The sequence below is a fragment of the Corvus hawaiiensis genome, chromosome 1, assembly GCF_020740725.1.
Source record: "Corvus hawaiiensis isolate bCorHaw1 chromosome 1, bCorHaw1.pri.cur, whole genome shotgun sequence".
Taxonomy (NCBI): Eukaryota; Metazoa; Chordata; class Aves; order Passeriformes; family Corvidae; genus Corvus; species Corvus hawaiiensis.
Genome location: NC_063213.1, coordinates 47,396,182 through 47,415,794, shown reverse-complemented (window position 1 = coordinate 47,415,794; position 19,613 = coordinate 47,396,182). Strand labels below are relative to the sequence as shown.

The window sequence follows — 19,613 nt, the reverse complement described above, 5'->3', positions numbered from 1 at the left end:
CTCAGGTAATGTAAAGCAATTTTGTATTTTGCCATTAATTCTAGAGGATTCCAGCCACACATTTAGAATTCTGCAGTGTATCGAGTAGCAATTCTAAGGGTTGCAGCATACAATACCTGTTCTGCAAAGAACTGGAAACCCTTATCTTCACGAATACATTCATAGGTTTCTCCAAGCACAGGATTAAATGGCTTACTTCCAGCTCTGTAGTAACTGGATGCATAGGCAGAGACTGCAAAGGCAGCTATGTACACCTGGGAAGTACATATTTGGGACTTAGATTAATTAATTTACAACAGACACGAAAAAATAAAAGCAAACTTTATCCTGATTCTGTATTTCTCCCTTTATTTGCAAACTACAAATGTTCATACCTCCTATAAGCTAAGCCCTAGTTCACACATTAAAGAACTATTCAATTTTCAGAGTCATTCAATAAGTCAGGAATTATTAGGATCAGATACTGCAAATTTCATCAACTGAAAACAGCATTTCTGAAAAGTGTTTGAAACAGTTTAGCATTCTGCAACACAGCTCAAAGCAGTAACCCTAAAAATCACTGTTAGATTTCGTATAATAACTGGTTTTTATAGTTATATCTGTGACTCCGTAAATCTACCAACAATCCTTTCCATAAACATAGCACAGAAAGTACTGGATGAGTTTTCACCAACTTTGCTATTTCTAATGTTGTTTGACTTAAATTGTTTTGTCTCGACTGGGTGCTATTACCTAACCATGAAATTGTTGATCATGACTGACACACAGGCAGCCCTTCCAAATTTGTGCAGTCAACTCAAGCATAATATGAGGAATTAGAATTCAGGGCTGTTTGATTCAAGTCTCTTTTGTAACACATTTTTTCTCTTTTCACTCCCTTTTCCTCATCTTGTGAAAGTGTAGATACTCTCTTTTCACAGCTTCAGAAAACAAATCCACTGCAGATAGGGTCTTTTATGAACTATTGCAATTACTATGCAACAGCTAGCATTAAATTTTGCTTCAGGAATTTCTCAAAGGCAAAGAATACACCAGTCTGAGGTAATTTCCAGATGCCTGGGTGTGGGAAGGAGAGAAGGCTTCTTTTCACTCCCTTTTGAACAACTACTGCTCATTTCCTTTTCCTTTTAGCATATGTTCTCAAGAGAACAAAAAAAGCTATGGACTGAAAACCCCAGTGAATGGCCACACCCTGGGAATAGGCCCTAAATTGTAACCCCTGAGTGTGTCAGAATGAGGAAAGAGACTTTTCAAACAGTATTTATAACACGACTACCTACTTCCATTTAATAACCTCATTTTAAGATAAGACATACTGAGTTGAAAAGGCTTAATTCAGTTTATGGGAAAATCTGTATCTTCCATTTACGAGAATTTAGGGAGCTTCTAATCCTTTATTTATGGGCTTGCATTTTAAGTAGCTCTTGTACACCTGGAAGCAGAACAACTGAAAAGCACTTCTCTCTTGTTCTTTTGCCAAATGCAGAATTCAGGGTTCTGCACTGGCAGAGGATGACTCCATTATTGTACCCAATATACATCATACTGCCCGGTTTTGAGATCCTGAACATTTTGGATTAACCCCAAAACTTCAGAAAACTAGCTGTTAAAAAATATGGAGCTCATAGTTAATATAGAGATATCACAGTCATGTAGGGCTGGAAGATCCAGCATCTCTATGTACAGATGTGTTACCAGATCAGAACACCCTTGAAAAAGACATATTGTAGCTTTCATCTTTGACAGGGAATTATATAAATTTAATCCCCTCTTCCCTTTTTGCTGTAAATTTTTAATATTGCAGAGCAAGGGCTGCAAAACAGAACTAAGCTTCTTTTTTGTTTAAACTTGCAGAACAGCAAGGTACTTGAGGAGAGGGAGACTTTTTGAAAAAGCAACAGAAATGGAGCAGAAGAGTCAAAAATAGTGGCTATGTGAGTATGTACAGACACATTTGGAGAGTTTGCCTCTCTCAGCTGAGAGAAACAAAACAATGGAACAGAACATCTTCATTTCTTCAGCATTGCTTTTATGTTTACTCTGTTCTAATTCTACTGAATGTTACTAAGTGTTTGGAATAAGGTATTTACCATGCGTTCAAAGGGGTTTGGTGTGTGCGCTGCTTTATCCAGGAGCTCGCTGTACTCCAGCTCCTCGCAGAGACGCTGCAGGGTGTTCAGTGGCTCATTTAACTCAACTGGCATGGCCACTTTGGAGAGATCCTTTCCTATGTTATTCCTCAGGATATTCCATAGGCTGATGTTACTCGTGTTAGGGCATGGAGCTGGTAAACATGTTCTCCGTTTAGAATTGCATCCAATTCCGCTTTCAGAAATACAATCTGAAAAGAAGTGGCAGAGCAATTAAATTCACATTTTCTTAGTTTCATCCCCTTTGCAAACATACATTAAACAGCAACCATCTTTTCTTCTGTCAAAACTTCCTTCCACCCACGATTCATTTAAGTATTTCACTTGTGGTTTGAAGATAGCCTGTTATAAAAATGACAAAATTAAGAACAATATTTTACATATATTAACAGAAGTGAAATTCCAGGTACAAGAGATGCATAAAAATTACCTTCTTTTCCCTTAAAGTCTGCAAGAAAAGTCTGCTCAGACCTTCCACTGAAGTTAAAAGAGTAAATATTATAACTATTTTATTTGTAATAGAGATGGATTCATATCTGTTTAGGGGACATAAAACCTCCTTCCTTGACAGACCTTCAATTAAGTTGACACTTCTCAGAAGGCGAGATGTAACTTACAGATGTAAGGATAATAACTACTCCTACTGAGCTCTTCCTACTTTTTTGAATACTCCTACCAGGGAAATTTACTGCACCACAAATTTACATTCAGGCTTTTCCACGTTGCTCCCCATGGCATTTAAACTTAGCGATGTTACTTTGAGATACGCCCATACATTGATGGAGAACTGACATGTTTTAAGGGTGGAAAAGGGAAAAGCAGAAGCAACTGTGCTTTGGGTTTGCTGAAGATAAAAAAAGAAAAAAAAATGAAGACTCAAGTCAAGAGTCGTTGACACAAATATCTGAAGTCTGGTTGCTATATCAAAGCAATCAGAACAGGATAAATAGTTCTGAATGAAATGATTTGTAGCAAAATCCAAACAGAGCTACAAGCTTCTGCAACAGGCACTAGTCTGAAGTGATTACACTGCTTAGCTGTACATCACTTTTGTTTCAGAGAGGAATGTGTTTGCCACTGTAAGAACATATTTTATCTTTACACATCCTGAGGAGCACCTAGGAAGCTCCTGCCTTAGGATCAGTTACTATTTGGAAACATTTCGGCATAGCCTCAGTCTGTCAACCCCTGTCCTTTTCTGGCTTTCCTCACACAGCTCTGTCTTGAAGGAATTAAACCCAACCTGGGCAGCACATCTCTTTCTGTGCTACACATGCCTGAAGACTCCCTGCCCTTAAATGCACTTAACCAGTACTTCCTCTGCTCTTCCACTGACATAAGCACAGTATCAGCAGTGCTTCCAGCAGTGACAGGTGACCACAAGGACGAACTTCTCCATCCCTGCCAGCCCATGCCTCATGTAGAGTTTTTAAAGGGTAACCAGTAGCCTCAGAGTTTTGAGGAAGGAGTTTCCATCTTTCCTGCCACTCAAACTATAAGTCCTAATACCTCACATGACTGAGTTACTCTAATGAGGTCAGGTGAATTGTCCCTTGCCTGTATCTTTCTTTTTGCTTAAAAATGGCATGGGCACTATTGAGTCAAAAAATCTACCTGTAACAATTATACTGTTGAGAGTTAAGGAGTTGACTCCCATACTTCCCTATTGGAAGAATTTATTTAAGATCAGAAGAGGCCAAAAAGAAGGATGCTGCCTTAGATACCTCAGGAATGAGGTAAATGCTAAAAACCTATCCTTGTTTAAAAGAGCTCCCAGAAATGGGATTTGGCTATGTCTTTTGACAGCTTCTGATTAAAAGAAGAATACCAATTGACTCATTTATGTATTCTGGACCAGTCCATTAATTGAGGTAAGCTGCTGAAAAAACAGAGTAGAGCAAGAACTCCAATACTCAGATACCAAATTTTCTAAACAGTGAAGTTTGCCCACTCTCTGTTACAGAAAAGCCCATGCAGTTCTGGTTTGTAAGAGCTGTGACAGACAGGATGAATGCCAAAGGAGATTTAGACATCTGACCTCCAGTTAGACTCAATGACTTTTGAGGCCAAACTGGACCATTATCAACATCTGATCTGACCTTCTACATTGCAGTGGCCAGAGGATTTTATCATAATCCCACAATTTACGGTGCAGCTAAAGCCCTGTAGGAAAAAGACATCCAGTTTTCTATTAATGGCAGTGGCAGGCTGCCCAAAGCACTGAAATAGCAGGTACCAGAAGCATGCAGAGGTGCTGCTTATACTGAAGAGCTTCAGTGACAGTCTTTGTTACAAAAAGATGAACTGCCACAATAATACAGCTTTCTAAGGTCCAGATCATGAGATAAATCTATCTGTATTCTTTCCTATCTTAAAAGAAAAAAATTAAAAAATCTTCATTTTGAACAGTTACAGAACACTTGTCAAACTACCCAAGTTCATAGGAATCCACTGGTCCTTGGAGATGATCAGGAAACAGCTGCTCGTAAGAAATCACTGTTCAGCATTTTTGAAGATAAAAATACATTGTTAGAGGGGGAAGAACATTGTGGTTAGCTGAAATGAGTTGAAGGCAGGTTGTAATGACCAATTCTTCTCCTTTTTTTGAGTCTCCTTCTAATTAGAAGGACAAATTAGCATATGTACTAACAAGACTATAATGATTGAAACATGCAAGAAAGAAATTCTTATGGGCATGCACCAGACTTGCCAGTGTGTAATTATTCTCATGTTCCTTTAAACAGTGAGTTCTGCTAAAACAACATGACTTCTGAATGCAGTTGCTAAATTGCAGACTGAAAAAACAGTGTGAGAAGAAGAAAATTACTTTTTTAAAAAAAGAAAGCAGTTAGGCCTTGCTACTCTGAAAATCCTGTGGCCATGTGAAACTGAGAGGGAGTGAGAGTTGCATCAAAGAAGCCAAGAAAAGATGTTTCCCTGATGATACAGAACCACCATCCTGCTTAATCAACAGTGCCCAGATAAGCAGATTATCCAGAATCTGCTGTTCCAAACCAATCTGAGTCTACACGAGAAAAAACACAGTCTGTTTACATCTCAAAACCCGTAACATCTAATTATCTAGTAAGAGAAGAAAAAAGTATCCCAAACAAACAGAAACAAAATTCTCAAAACATGGCATAAAAACCCACTGAACTTACCTAACGTTTGTCTTTCATTCTCCATGTCATTGCTTAGGTTATCTTCTGAGACATTATCACTGATATCACTTACATATGAGTCATCATCCGATACCTGAGTGTGGGGCGGGGAAAAAAGCAAGATACATCACTCATTAAAATAACCCCATATGTATGTGGAAAGTGTTACTTTCAGCTGCAATTATTGTTTTAATATAATTGAACCGTTTAAGCGGTGTTTCAGTACTACAGAAAAGTACTACAAAGTCCTAAGAAGAGACAACTAAATTTGGGAGAGATCGCCATAATTGAAGAATCTAGCTTTAGTGGAGACATGCTTCATCTCCTTAGCCTCACAACTAGGAAGGCTTTCCTCATGTCAAAAGCCAAGGTTTTTATGGAGCCCAAGAGAGGAAACAATGATCTAATAAATTTCAATATGCATGACATCAGCTTCAAGGTACCTTCAGGAACCACAAGGACAGGTATGAACAAGTATTTTTGTGATGCAATTCCCAGGGCACCTGTATAATGACTGAAGGCAGCCAGTACAATGTCTGCAGTATCTGCATACTAGCTACTTAATTGCCATCTGCCTTGCTGAGTATATAAGACTTCTTAATAATTGCTACCTTTTACAGTGAAGAGACAATGACAACAAATAAATATAAATGGCATATTAATTTCTAAATGTTTTGAAAATTTAAATTTTCTGGCAGTCTTCTGATGTACAGCTAGCACTCAGAAAGATTGCATGTCAATTAGCAGATAAGAAAATACATCTGAATGATGTCAATCTTCTTGCTCAGACCTCATTTTCTGAAGAACTAGCAGACAGCAGGACTTCCTGTGCATCAAAAAATTCCGTGAGAGAGTCAGCTATCGACAGTCTGCTTTCATTGGAGACCTGGTGAACCAGACCTCTGCCTTCTTCTCTTGAATTTTCCTGTTTAAAAGAAAAGAAGTTTTGAGCAGGGAAGTACCACCGACAACATTCGTGCATGCAATTCCACAGTCTCCTAACTTGAAGGGCTGTAAAACATTGGGAGAAGATTGCACATGCTCCTCTTCAACTTATGTAAAAGATAGCATGTGTTTCAAAGTGGGATTTAAAACCAAAGTAAAACAGAGCAAAGAGAAGGAAAAAGAAGGAAAATAAAGCAATGCATATTGAGTAAATCACTTAAAAGTGGTGCATATAAAAATGCTTTGCTATTTGAATTATTTAGCCAGATATATTCAAGTGTGTCATCAAAAAGCCCACAAAAGAACAGAACTCCCATCTCTTTATATTACATCCTAGATTCACATTCCTTCCTGATCTTAGCAAATTAATTAATCATTGCTTAATGCAAAGCCTGCTGTAGAGTAGTCTACAAAATTCTGAGGGGTAAAGTTGCTTTCTTTATAATAGTATGTTTTCCTAGCTCTTTTTCTTCACCGATTTTCTATGCTGTGCTTTGGAAAGCATTCCTTCATATCCACACCTGAGATGTCTCCACATTAACCAAAACCAACATACTATTTAAGCCATGGAACCGGAATTGCTTTTGCTGCTGCAGGCACGTTTGACCGCCACAGAGATCTTGACAGCCCCTCCCATGGAAGCTCAAGAGATCATTGGTGTAAGCAGAGCTCCAACAGGTGGCCTGGCAAAGGTGGGGTGACCAGTGAGAATTCTCATTCTGTGGTGGCAGTAAAAAAGCTGTTAAAGCTTGTGTGCTACTGTTTTCCCTGATAACTCCTCCAACACAAAGGAAATGAGCTATGCTGGCCCAAGGGAGTATATTAGCTGCTCTGAAGATTTTCTGCATGAGGTGCTTTACTAACTTATAACCATGACTTCCCTATCATAATTTTGCAGGAATTGTAGTATTTTATTTTCAGAACAACATAACGAACAGTCTGACAAGCCCATAATCAAGCTGACAAACCTTCTTTCAAAGTTTTTCTGTTGGTAGGTTTTGCTATTGTATGAAATGTTATTTGGTACACCCTGATAATGGTGACATGGAAACAAAACAAATGCTATACAAAAGACTTAAAAAACCCCTCCTTTTACAGCAGGGATAAAAGAGAACCTCAACATTGTCCCTCCTGTAGGAAGGCAGTTACACTAGCCTACAAGTAAAAAAAAAATACCTTACACATAAGCATTGCTACTGGGATTGTTTCCAATACTATTTTGAATCTGAGAAGGGAAGTGAGCAGGAAAGACTCATAAAAGAGCATCAGGTTTTTATATCTAACACATAAGCTTCAGGTTTTCTTGTTCCAAATTCCCACTTTGGCATGATGAAATACAATTAAATTACCCAATAGACAAACAAAACTTTTCCCTTATGCAAAGGCTTGAGATACTATTTTATACTGCTTCAATTTTCAAATTGGGTGTATCATAGCACCCGATGTATCATTTAATGACAAGTTTTGTGCAATGGTCCTGTCTTCCTCAAAGCAGCACTACTGTATCACAGTCCTCAGACAATCTTAAAATGAAGCTTCTCCAGTATAAGTGATTTCATCCTTAAGTTCCATCCCAAGCCACGCCAGAGGGAATTTGTGAATGCAACCTCCAAAAGACCTTCTAAAAGCTATTTCTGTCACATGTGCCTCTGTGTGTGTGTATAGCACATAGCACAAGTTTCAGAAATAATCCGTCGTCATTGCAAAGACCTCCACTAAGTAAGAAAATAAAGAACTCCTGCAACTAAGTAACAGTGCATTAATGCTTTTCTGGATAGCAGTTTAAGTGCTGTTCAAATTCTCATGGGTTTTAAAGCAAAAGGCATTAGAATGATCAACTACCTAAAGGAAAAAAACCCCAAAACTGAACAGCTAAATATGACCAAAACACAGCTCCACTAAAACAGAACTGAACCAGAAGCGAACAGATGGAATCTGTTCTGGAATGACTAAACTGTCTTTAAAAATACAAGGAAATAATTAGTTACATAAAAGCCCCAGCACTCAAGTTCTAATGAAAGATTTATACTACAAGCACAGCAGAGGTTTCTGCATGAGTTAACATTTAGGAAAATCTATGATAAATAACACAATTCTGGCTTCCCTCACTAACACCATTAACACCTACATCTTATGACCTATAATTACCCCATATTCACATGCATTCTGCAGCAAGCCAAAAAACTGTCTGAACATCAGTGGAATCTCAAACTAACTGGATATAGAAGATAACTGGCTAACTGGATATAGAAGACTCCCTGGCTTAACACAAAGAACACTAAATGGCTGAAAGGATTCTTGTATGTACCATTAACTTTGATCCTTTCATGGAAATGTCTGATAATTGTTCTAAACCTTACATGATCCACACTGGTAGCCAACATTCTGGGCTAACAGCACTTAAATGGGCAACAAAAGATCTACAGAACTTAACAAGGGACTAAAAGGGCAAGAGAAACAGTGGCACAAGGGTGACAGGAGCTTTGTACATGCTGAATGAGAAGCAGGCAGGAGGCGAGGGAGAACACCAGGAACCAGTAGCAAAAAGCAATGGAAGATGTGCTCAAGAAACCTGCTCACAAGGAAAATCTTTGAAATCAAATACCAGACAAGGCATCATCAGAAATGACTCACAACCATGAAAGCAGACTGGCTTTGCTAACACACCACACCACAGGGAAGACACGGAGAACAGGACAAGGCGCAGCTATGCAGCACTGTCTAGATGTAGGGGCTGGAGGAATGGACATCACTGAAAGAGGAAATCCATACCCACCTTCACCAAATCTGGACTTGATTTTGCATTAGATGCTGAATCAATGATCTTAGATTCGGCATGTATTCTGCGTAACCGGTCTTTAAGATCTGTGTTTTGTGCTATTGCCTGGAATATTTAACAAAAATATTGGGGATATAAAGTTCTCTCAGCTAACTTGAATGTGGCTTTATTGTATAAAAGGGGGCAAAGACTATTTAAAGTGCAGTATAAAACACTACCACCACATCATTTTTTTACTGGTTCAGCAAATCATTTATTATAAATGCTTCAAACCTTACTCCTTATCTCTCAAATTAAAACTGTTTTTTTCCAGTTTGAGGAAACAGAGACATAAGTGCAGAAAAAAAGTCAAAGATGGCAGGGATGTTTTTCTTTTCAAGCTCCCTTCCTTCACTCCCATCTCCAACATAGCCTCCCTCAACATCTGTTCTTGCCACATCCAAAACCATTTGATTTTCCCATACTGGCAGTTTCCTTTGCCTTCCAGTGACAGAGAAATAAGACACAAATTCACACAGGTAACAGGTATGATTTGTCTCCTATCAGATTATAACAGCAATGGTCAGAATAAAAAGCCTCTACTGCAAACTCATGTTTGTTACATGTTATTTACTTATTCTGGGTGCATCTGATAGATGTCAATTAGACTAGACATGTAGGAAGAGAGTGTAACCCTGCAATGAAACTACCTTTGAAACAAAATATCATGTTACTAATTTTGGAACAATACTGAAGACTTACATTCCATTTTAGTGATCTGAATCAATACCAGGATGTGGAGAACCCTGCTGTTTACACATCCACTTTATCCCAAAAATGCTTCTGCTTTTGGCAGTAATTTTTGTTGAAAATTCTCTTGGTGGCAGGAAAGACAGTAAGCTCAGTGTGATGATGGAGTAGAGAAAACTTATTTCTGGCTTTACCTATATGTGGTCTGAATTTGCCATAAAGGTATATATCCCTTGTATGTCAAGTGCTCAGCACTGTGTTAAATCCTCAACATCAGGTAAGTGCAAAACAGCTCTCCTGTAATAGCATCTTCCCATTTTCATTATTTGTTACAAAATATTTTCTTCCCGCTGTCTTCTTCCTCCCCCCAAATCAGAAATATTGTATCTTTTCCCGTTCTGTATTTCCTTTTCTTAGAATGTGTGTAGGTCAAGAATACTATCTTAATGAAGGAGAAGCAGAGGCAGATATGCTAATTTTGTGGTGGCTTATCCACTTTAAATCTGTTCATTTTTCTTCTACTGCCAGGCTGATGGGAGCAAAACAGACTTATGTTTGATAGCTTTCAACCTGTGAGTGATTTTTTTGTTCCTCCTGTAGAGAAAACAAACTAAAATGAACAACAACAAACACTAAGCCAAAGTCATTAACACAGGACTCTCTTGCAAGGAAGTCTTAAAAATATGTCAAGTTTATCATCTCCATGCTTCCAAACGTCTTCAAAGGAAGCTCATTCCATTCTCCTACAGGATCTCTGCTGTACAGGATAAGAAAATTTCTGCTGGCATCATGACATTACAGAACTGTGGATTAAGAAGAGCCCTCATAGGTGATTACCTTGCTGAATCAGCCAAAGTTCACAGATGACTTCTGGATGGGCTACAAAACTAATTAAGTATCAGATAAGACCTAAAAGAATTATTTGTAAAGACATGTACAGGATGAAGATGGACAACCAAATTTCACTGCCCAGAAAACAAAGTGATTCATGCTAAGCTGAGTGTTCACTGAGTTCAGCAGTCTTAAAACTGATTTTCTGATATAAAATGGTAGACAAATAACATTGGAAAAATAAAAGTCACCTATTCAAATATCAGAAGTGGAACATCTGAAAGCCAAAACCAAAGAAATGCAAGTGAATGAGTACAGATATTATGCAACAGGCTTCAACTTTCTCTAAATACTGTGAAGACATCACAGCCTCTAAAGGTCTAAGCAAAGAGGCATGTCATACACTTAAAAACTATAATCACATGCAGATTTTGTAAAGCAAAGGGAAGCTTTCATACTGAAATAATTCTAGGATGATCTACATCACATTGATCAGTGCCAGAGAGTCTCCTCTGCCTCTGATGTGGTGTTTGCAATAAACACTGAAATTTTAAGGCCATGATAAAGACAGCCCTCATTGCTCTGAAATCAGATCAATTTGGTTGACATGTTCAAACATGACCCAGATGAAAAGTTCTGGTCTCAGCCAATTACATACAGCACACCAACCAACCCCCCACCTTTTTAACGAGCACCATCTTTTGTCACTTAGAACTCTGCCCTAAGAACTCCATTGCTGCTTTTAGAGGACTGAGAGATAATTGAGGTTGGAAGTCAACATAAACCAGTTGTACTTGAATTTGCTTTGCAGTGTCTTGGTGCAGCATGGAGAAGCTCTGTAGTGCACTAGAAAGGACAGCTGAGAGCATTCAGCCACTCTCACCTTTATTTTATGCTAAGTCATACAGTGAATATTCAAGTGCTGTTGAGGTAAAGAAAAGGGAAAGGAAACCTGCAACCCATCAGAACTGAGTAGTAGCATGTTTAGAAAGAAAGCAGACTCACAGTAACAGAGCAGCCCTTTGATTCTTAACATCGAGTGATACAGATTACACTACATACATAAATCAATCCATCTATTAAACTCCAATGATTTGAAAATACCTTTAACATTTAGAAGAGTCGTTGAAAAACACAATCTATAATAACTTACTACAATTAAATTCTGCAAATTTTAGCACAGAGCTGACACTAAGGAAACAAAAATTAACTACTCTGAAATTTAAAAGTAGTATCTGACAACAATGAAGCTTGGTGAGCTTCAGCATGTCACTTACAGATGTTAAGGCATTCTTCAAGCCCACTATTTGTGCAGATGGAGATGAGGATGCATCATAGTCCAGCATCTGCTTCAGCTTTTCTCTCTCTGTAGATATGCTGCTGAAAGCTGACCTCAAGGTGAAGTAAACTAGAACCATTTTGTAAAAAGTGACAGTTAAAAACAGCTGCTACCAATTGTATACACACCAATTACATAAAACTCAAAGCATCGTTTATGGTGACAGAAACAAGAATTTAGGTTGAGAGTTCCAGGGTGGGTTACTAAAAACAAGGAATATTAATCAAGGTTATAGGGTAGATTTTTAGTAGGAGACATGTTTATGGTGAAGGCTACTGTGTTGACTATATTAGCCACAGTCAAAATTACTCTGATTATTTGTGACAGATGGCAGCAAGGCTAACTAACCACATCTGCTCTTCACTTGCTTTTGTTTCCCAATTAGCTTGAATCTTCAGGTGGTCATGACTCTATTCCATATTCCTCTCTAAATTCCAGTGGGGGAGAAGAAGAGATGAAAGAAAAAAAATCAAATAGAAAAAAAAAATCATCAAAAAAAAAAAAGAGACAGCTATAACACATATTGTGCCACAGCTTAGGGTTAGTAGTTTCCCCACAAGTAAGTCAACTGTGGTGTTGTGTTTTGTTATCTCTTTCTGTACTAGAGAAATTTCAGCTTGTTAGATGATTTAGTGACTCAGAGGGTCAGATCCTGAGTGATGTGCATGTTATGCTGCTACTTCTACTCCTTCCGGAGGCACTATCACCAGCCCAATACATTTAAATCAGACAACAGATCATGCAATTTTAAAATCACTAAAGGGGGTTTTATAGGGGAAATATGCTTTTGGAATTTTTTTACCATTAAGACATTTCATCTTCTCTTTAACCACAAGGAATAAAAATTTATTTGAGCAGTATTTGCTTACGTAGGTTTTCAACATTCATCTGACTGGAGTATTAGAGGATTTCTGAGGGCCTAATCAAGCCCTGTAATACAGTCATGAGACTTGACAATGCACAAATGAATCCAGTTACAGGGAAATGAAGATAGAAAATCTGAGCATGGATGCATGAAAAAGGGAAACAATAAGGAATTCCTAATACTTCTCTCTCCTAATCATCCACTCTGAGGTAACCCGAACCATCATTTCCCTGAGGAGTTATGTAACTTAATTTAGTCTTCTGAAAAATTATTCTTAAAGTATATTCCAACACTGCCAACCATTACCAAAGCTAATTCTCATACTATCCAAAGAAATCTTTAACAGTATCACAGGGTGGGGAGGGAGATATACCCCCTGTGATCTATTCTGTTAGGCTTTCTGTTATATGTAGATAACATGACCAGAATTTTCAATGACCTTCAATGACATTTAATATGTTGTATACTAACTCTACTTTTCAAGAATTATTACCTACTAAACTAATAATGTTACATTTTATTCAATTTGTATCAAAAAGGTGACACAAAACTTTTCTCCACTACTCTTTCTTGGAAGGGGTGTGCTATTAAGTAACTTTAGAAAAATATTCTTTATCCTCTTAGTAAAATGATTCTGCAGTCAATAGAACCAAGTTAATTGTCCCTTCAAATCACTGTGGATCAATCTAAACAAAATTTCTGTCACAGACAATTCCAGTAAGATGACCTTGAGTAGGTGATTTCATTGCTCAGCTTAACAGCAACTTCTCCAACTGGGTCCCACCCTCACTTCCTTTCTCTCTTTGGAAAACATACGTCAGTTTTGACTATCATTGACTTTATGAAGTTTACTACTTAGATACATTCCTTACATAACAGAATCAAGATACATCAGCACTAAAGGGGAACAAGAAGCAAAGAATGCTTATTGATAACATCAACCATTATCGTGTGCCAAAGGGGACAAAGCCAATACTCCCAAAAGCCTTTCAGCTATAAATGCGTAAGTGCCTCCCTCACCAAGATCACTTAAACAATAAAAATGTTTCTGGTGCAAGGGTGATGGAGCAAAGCACTGCTAATGAAAAATGATTTTGAGGGAAGAAATATTTCTAGTCAAGCTCCCCCTCTGGCTGCTTTGCATGATTTACTCTTCTGTATTCACTAAAAATAGGTTACTACCATAGCAACCCTTGCATCACCAACAAATGTTGACTCTGAACTACAGTGAAGCACACAGAATATAGAAACATAAATGTGCTCATATGCACGGATATGCATGCAAACAAGAGAGTACAGTCTGCTGTATTTCTAGCAACCAATTTTAGGTATTTTACCTTTTGGCAAAAAATAATTGAATCTAGGCTTTTAGCACATAAAACAAGTAGTTCTCTATTAAATAAAAACCCTAAAAAGTGGTGATTAAGCCCCCTTTTTCAAATGACTCAAGATCTCAACACTTGCAATTCCTCAAGGAAATTAAAGGAAGGGTGTTTTCTGCTTTTTCTAAACATTAAAGAAGAAGCATTTGCAGAAGTCATATCATTATCTAAACTGGGATGATATGAAGCCATTTATGAAAGACAATTTCATTTACCTTTATGTGCAATGTGAAACAAGTCTTCTTGCATTTTAGTAAACTCTGATGATGTTTCAGAGCCATCAGAGTAATTTTTCTCCTCTACAAAATCTATTGTAGATAAGTTTGGATTGGAAGCATGCAGTCTCATAGGGGCAGAAAATACTGAAGGCACCTGTAAGTAGACAGTAATTTGTGATGTTTTTATTAACTGTAAAGAAAATTTTGTTTTATTGTACCCACCTGGATTACATGTTGCAGACACCAAAAATGAAAAAAATTACTATCAATTATCAGTAAGATTCGAATGGATGACACCTGGCAAATGAAACCAGAGATATAACTTGGCCCAAGATCCCATAATGGGAGATTGCCAAAACTCAGAGAAGCAAGCCCATTGACAAAGGTAACATGCTATATTATTTTCCCCCACTTATAAATATCTAATCACATGGCCTCTGGATGCAAATGTGCACTAAACTAGCTAGGGAATTTGCAGTAATCTGTTCTGATTAAAAATAAAAAAATTAGAGACAGACTGAAAACAGGGGTAAAAAACATGGCCAGTGTCCTGAAGGTAACAGGACAGGTTCTATTGCAGAGATCAATGACAACACATTTGTGTTTTGTCTGATATATTACCACTTAAAATGAGTAACACAGGACACTACTTAGAAAGGATTTGTATTTCCTTAACTGGTCATGCCAAGAAGTGATCAATAACTAAGGTTTGGAGGAAGATGGGCTCTGAAAGGACTGAAGTTACCTGTAACATTCCTTTAGCCTCTTTCCCAACAACCCTGGATCGCCACCTCCTATGTGCTCTCTTTTCCTTCTTTGGGCTTTCAAAAGGTCCAACCTTTTAACAACACACAGGACAAAAACAACAGAGACTGCCATAAACCTAACAGAGCTAAGAAATACCTCGATTCTTTAAGATTTGGGGTTATTTTTTGGAATTGTAAGGGAAAATGCTTTTTGGTTTTGTTTTTAAACAACAAACCTGCATAGCATTTATAGCAGGCGCTGAATATGTCCTGTGAAGAACATCCATGCTCTGTAACAGCTGGTTCATTTCCAGTAAATATGTGTGACAGTTGGAGAGGTCTGTTTGGAACAAGAGAATATTTTCAGTTGCCCTACAGTAACAGACACACTGACAGTTTTCTGTCTTTGTAGGTTAGTCCTATTTTGATTGCAGCTAGCTTAAGTTATTCATTGACTAAAAGCATTAGACTGGTAGATAAAGAGATTGTATCCTATATTCGAGTTCAAATTCAAAATACTGAAATGCACCTATATGGTGTGCATAATGATCATGATATCTTTTCCTAGTTGGCTGCAGAAATAATGAGAATAATGTGATAATTTCTGCAGTTTGAGATTTGTCAGAGCTCCTCCTGGTGAGGGTAACAATGCCACAGGCATCAACACTGAATTGCGCATTCAGACCTAGAGATGAGGCTCCTCTGTATTAGAGAAGAAGCTCACTGGTAGGTAGAAACTTAACAAATAAATATCACACAGACACTGCCAACATGAGAAAGATCTTCATGCTCTTAGGAAAGCATGAAAGCAGAAGGTGACTTTGAAGTACAAAGACTTAGTGCTTTTCAAATTACTAGGTTTTGGATGCTTCCCTTTTTCCAGCCTAAGGATGTTCAAATCTTACTACTGCATGTGATGTTCCTATATAAAAGAAAATGTACTGAAATGTACTGGTTCCTTGAAGAGCTACCCACAATTGATACCCCCACATCCAAAATCACCAGTTCTTTTGCAAACAAGTCAGTAACCACTTAATCAACCACCACCTCTCTCCTTCCTCCAGTTTCAGAGAAAATTCTAACCATAATGACTACTTAGTGTATAATACTCTCATTGTTATGAGAAACTAGGGGAAATATTAGGCTACTTTCAGCTTTCTTCAAATATCATTACCTCTTGAGCATTTTTCCATGTCTTCAGAAGACTGTAGCCAAGATGAAATCCTGGACTCGTTACTCGAAAAAGAAAATGACAAATTACCTCCAGTTGACACTGAATTCTGTTTGGTCAAGCTGCCTGCCTGTTCCAAAGAAGAACAAATGAATTATTAACACACAATATTTTAATGTTGTATGCACAAATTCCAACAACCAACAGTTGAGGACCATGGTCATGGACAAGGACTGAAGGCATCAATTACATGCAGGGGAAACAAGGTGTATGATCTAGACTAGGTATATAGTCATTGAGCATAATGCCAGGATATCTAACATAACTGCTGTCCACAAGCAGTAGAAACACTCAAGGGACCATGAAAATTTGCTGAAAACTAAATTTTGAGGAAGGGCAACATTCTGCATAAATTAAGTCAACTTAAAACAATTAAAGTACCATATCTGAAGGGACCAAATTCGGACATTCTGTTCCTCCTCCACACTCCCCCAAGAAGCCCCAAAAGTAACTTAGATGTAATACATACATTTGTTAAAGCTATTTTTCAGTGTAAAAGCAAGATATACTAGATGTCATTTAAAATTTTACACAAGGTTGAGTGACTTCAGCATGGATTTGGCTCAACAGGCCTTAATACAGGGATGACCATACACCTCATCTGGGTAAAGACTACCCTTTGACAACACCTCAGTAAACATTTTCAAACTTAGCTCAATTTCAGCAGTGCCCATCATCAGATGCTTCAAGAGATGCTGGAAATTCTGCATAAGAGCTAATTGAGCAGTACAATTAAATAGCTTCCAGTGGGAAGAAATTTCTACCAGTATTGTTACCAGTTGATTGTAGCCTATAATGCTGTTTTCTTCTCTCATGTAACTACAAATAGTAGCCATTCAATACTATTATGTTAGTTATAGTTAGTTATTTTTACACCTTACTAAACCTTTCATTTTCAATAATACCCAGGTCAGGAAGATGCACAAATCACATGCGTTGTCAACATCTTGTTAAAAATCAGTTTTAAACTGTTTCATCTTAGTGCCATTACACAGTCATTTTACTGATTATGAGAAAAGGTGACTAAATTGTTTGGCTCTTCTCTGAAGCATACAATTTACAAACTTTGTTACCTCCTGCTCACCTTACATCAGAACTCCAGTAGTACTAATTTTAAATCTATTAATAAGAAATTTCATCTACATCTCAGTCAGTTGCAGCTTTCTTAGTAGGCCTTTTTAAATTTACAACATGACCACCAACCTGAGCTTCAGAATAAAATGAAATGCACTATCCATGTGATGTCATTCAGTATTGTGTCAGTATGCAATAGCAGTAAGCATCAATGAGCACACTTGTTTTTAAATTAATCAACTCAGCTTAGCTGGCTTATTCCTACATAAAGCTGTACAAGCTTTAGTCATCTATTTAGACATATATATATATACACACACACATATATATCCAGATAATAATCTCAGCATCTTTAAAAGCACAAGTAAACTGAATTTAACGATGGGCAATTGTATTGGCATTTTCTGAACCAATTCCATATTTATCTCTTCAGAAATCGGCCTCACGTAACCAACTTTTCCAGAACTCATATACAAGTGACATGAGCATGAGGAAAGAAGGAATTAGGGATTGCCAAGAATTGACAAGAGAGAGCTTGTGTAGCTCCAGTTTTCAGAGTTTTGCTTTGGATCAGTATGGCTAAGCTTTAGAATCCAAGGATTCCACATAAACATGTGCATATACAGACACCTGTCTCTCAACCACAATAAAAAAAGATGTGAAAACTGACCAGGTGTTGCTAAAAGCAAATAAAATGAAACCTGAAGTTCACTCAATATATATTTCTCAAAATAACCTAAGTGCTGGAGTGATATCAACTAACACCAAGCTAAGGCTGGTGTAAATTGGCAGACTTCCATTCAGCTTGAGCACAGCTAAGGTGATTAACTGCAGCTTAAGAACTATCCCCTTCTATTTTTCACATGAAAATAAGTAGGGCTTCTTTGCAGTGCAAATCTGCACTAATAGTCTGAATTAAAGTCTTTCATGCCAAAGAAGAAATGGTTAGTTTCCTCACAGTAAGCATAGATTTTAAGATATGCTGGTCACATAGGTTTGTTCGGTTTGGGTCTTTCGGGGTTTTTTGAGGGCACCAGCATAAATATATCATGGACTTTGCAATGTTCCTCTTCTGCCCTTGATATCCTTCCCCACTTCTATCCCTGCTGTCTTTCAGGAGAAAATAACGAAATGGCCACAGGAGCTTTGCCATTCCCTTGCAGACAGTGCCTGAGGAGAGCAGGCTGTCAGAGCCACGGAGCTGCTGGCACAAGGAATGCGTGCAGACAACTCTCTGCAGAATGGCCTTGTTACCGCAGGGTGAGTTATTGTTCTTTCAGCTGCCCGCTTGCACACGTCCCCTCCCTCTTGACCATGAGCAAAAAGCTGTTCAGACACATCTGTGTGTGTGCTAAAACTCATACTCAGTTACAGGATAAAGTGATGAACTGCAGGTATTGGGGAACAAGCCTACTCAGATCATAAAGTAATTACACGAGGGAAAAGAAAGCCTTAGTTAGAAGGAGAACAAGGAGGGCAGGGCTGCTTAGGAGTCATTCTGGAGCTGACAGAAACAGTTACTACATTTCAACTGTAGTAACACAGAACATTTTTTTTTTGATTCTCAAAAGCGACCAGTGATTCTACATTGGAGCAGAAGACCTTCTTTGGCTGAAGGTCAGCCAGTCAATGTACAGACAGCTGAAGGCACAGAGGCTGTGTTCAGGCACAGAACCAACACCCTCGTCCATGAAACTGCAAAGAGGCCATTTATGGGGGTGGACTGAGCATTTGTCAGGTCATTTGTGAAACCAATTCACAGATTTTACCAAAAGAGAAGTACACTGCTGACTGGACCCATCTAGACCCCATATCCACCTACAGCACAGCCCTTGGACTGATATGAATAATGCTTTTGCCTCAGTTAAAAATATAAATAGTGGTCCCAGTTGATGGCTTTTTGTATAACTCCTATATACTCCTTAGTTAAGTAGTCAGCTTCATTCATGTAAAAGGGGAAAGGGTTTATTAGCTAAAGCATATACAACAAAATGCTAAAGGGAAAAGAAAATACCTAGCTGAGTACTCTTCTGTGACTAATATTCACCAGCACATATCAGAAAAATACTGATATATGTCCCAAAAATTTATGAGGATTCTAACTCAATATACAGTTTTGAAATTCACTGTGAAAATACAATTTACTAGATTAAATAATGAAAA

At 37.9% G+C, this 19,613-nt stretch overlaps 1 protein-coding gene across 5 annotated transcripts in view; it reads right to left on the bottom strand.

The window, feature by feature from the left end:
• The window catches only part of OSBPL3 (oxysterol binding protein like 3), an 85,989-nt gene that overhangs the window by 17,606 nt on the left and 48,770 nt on the right, over positions 1 to 19,613 (bottom strand). For 3 of the 5 annotated variants that reach the window (XM_048303203.1, XM_048303222.1, XM_048303212.1), the window contains exons 8-17: positions 16,320 to 16,446; positions 15,382 to 15,485; positions 15,145 to 15,237; positions 14,397 to 14,553; positions 11,873 to 12,003; positions 9,033 to 9,140; positions 6,102 to 6,236; positions 5,312 to 5,405; positions 2,091 to 2,341; positions 117 to 254 (exon numbers count right to left, since the gene is read on the bottom strand). In XM_048303203.1, the coding sequence (XP_048159160.1) occupies positions 117 to 254; positions 2,091 to 2,341; positions 5,312 to 5,405; positions 6,102 to 6,236; positions 9,033 to 9,140; positions 11,873 to 12,003; positions 14,397 to 14,553; positions 15,145 to 15,237; positions 15,382 to 15,485; positions 16,320 to 16,446 (1,338 nt within the window). The remainder of the gene's footprint in view (positions 1 to 116; positions 255 to 2,090; positions 2,342 to 5,311; positions 5,406 to 6,101; positions 6,237 to 9,032; positions 9,141 to 11,872; positions 12,004 to 14,396; positions 14,554 to 15,144; positions 15,238 to 15,381; positions 15,486 to 16,319; positions 16,447 to 19,613) is intronic. The other 2 variants (XM_048303230.1, XM_048303240.1) reach the window with 1 other exon arrangement.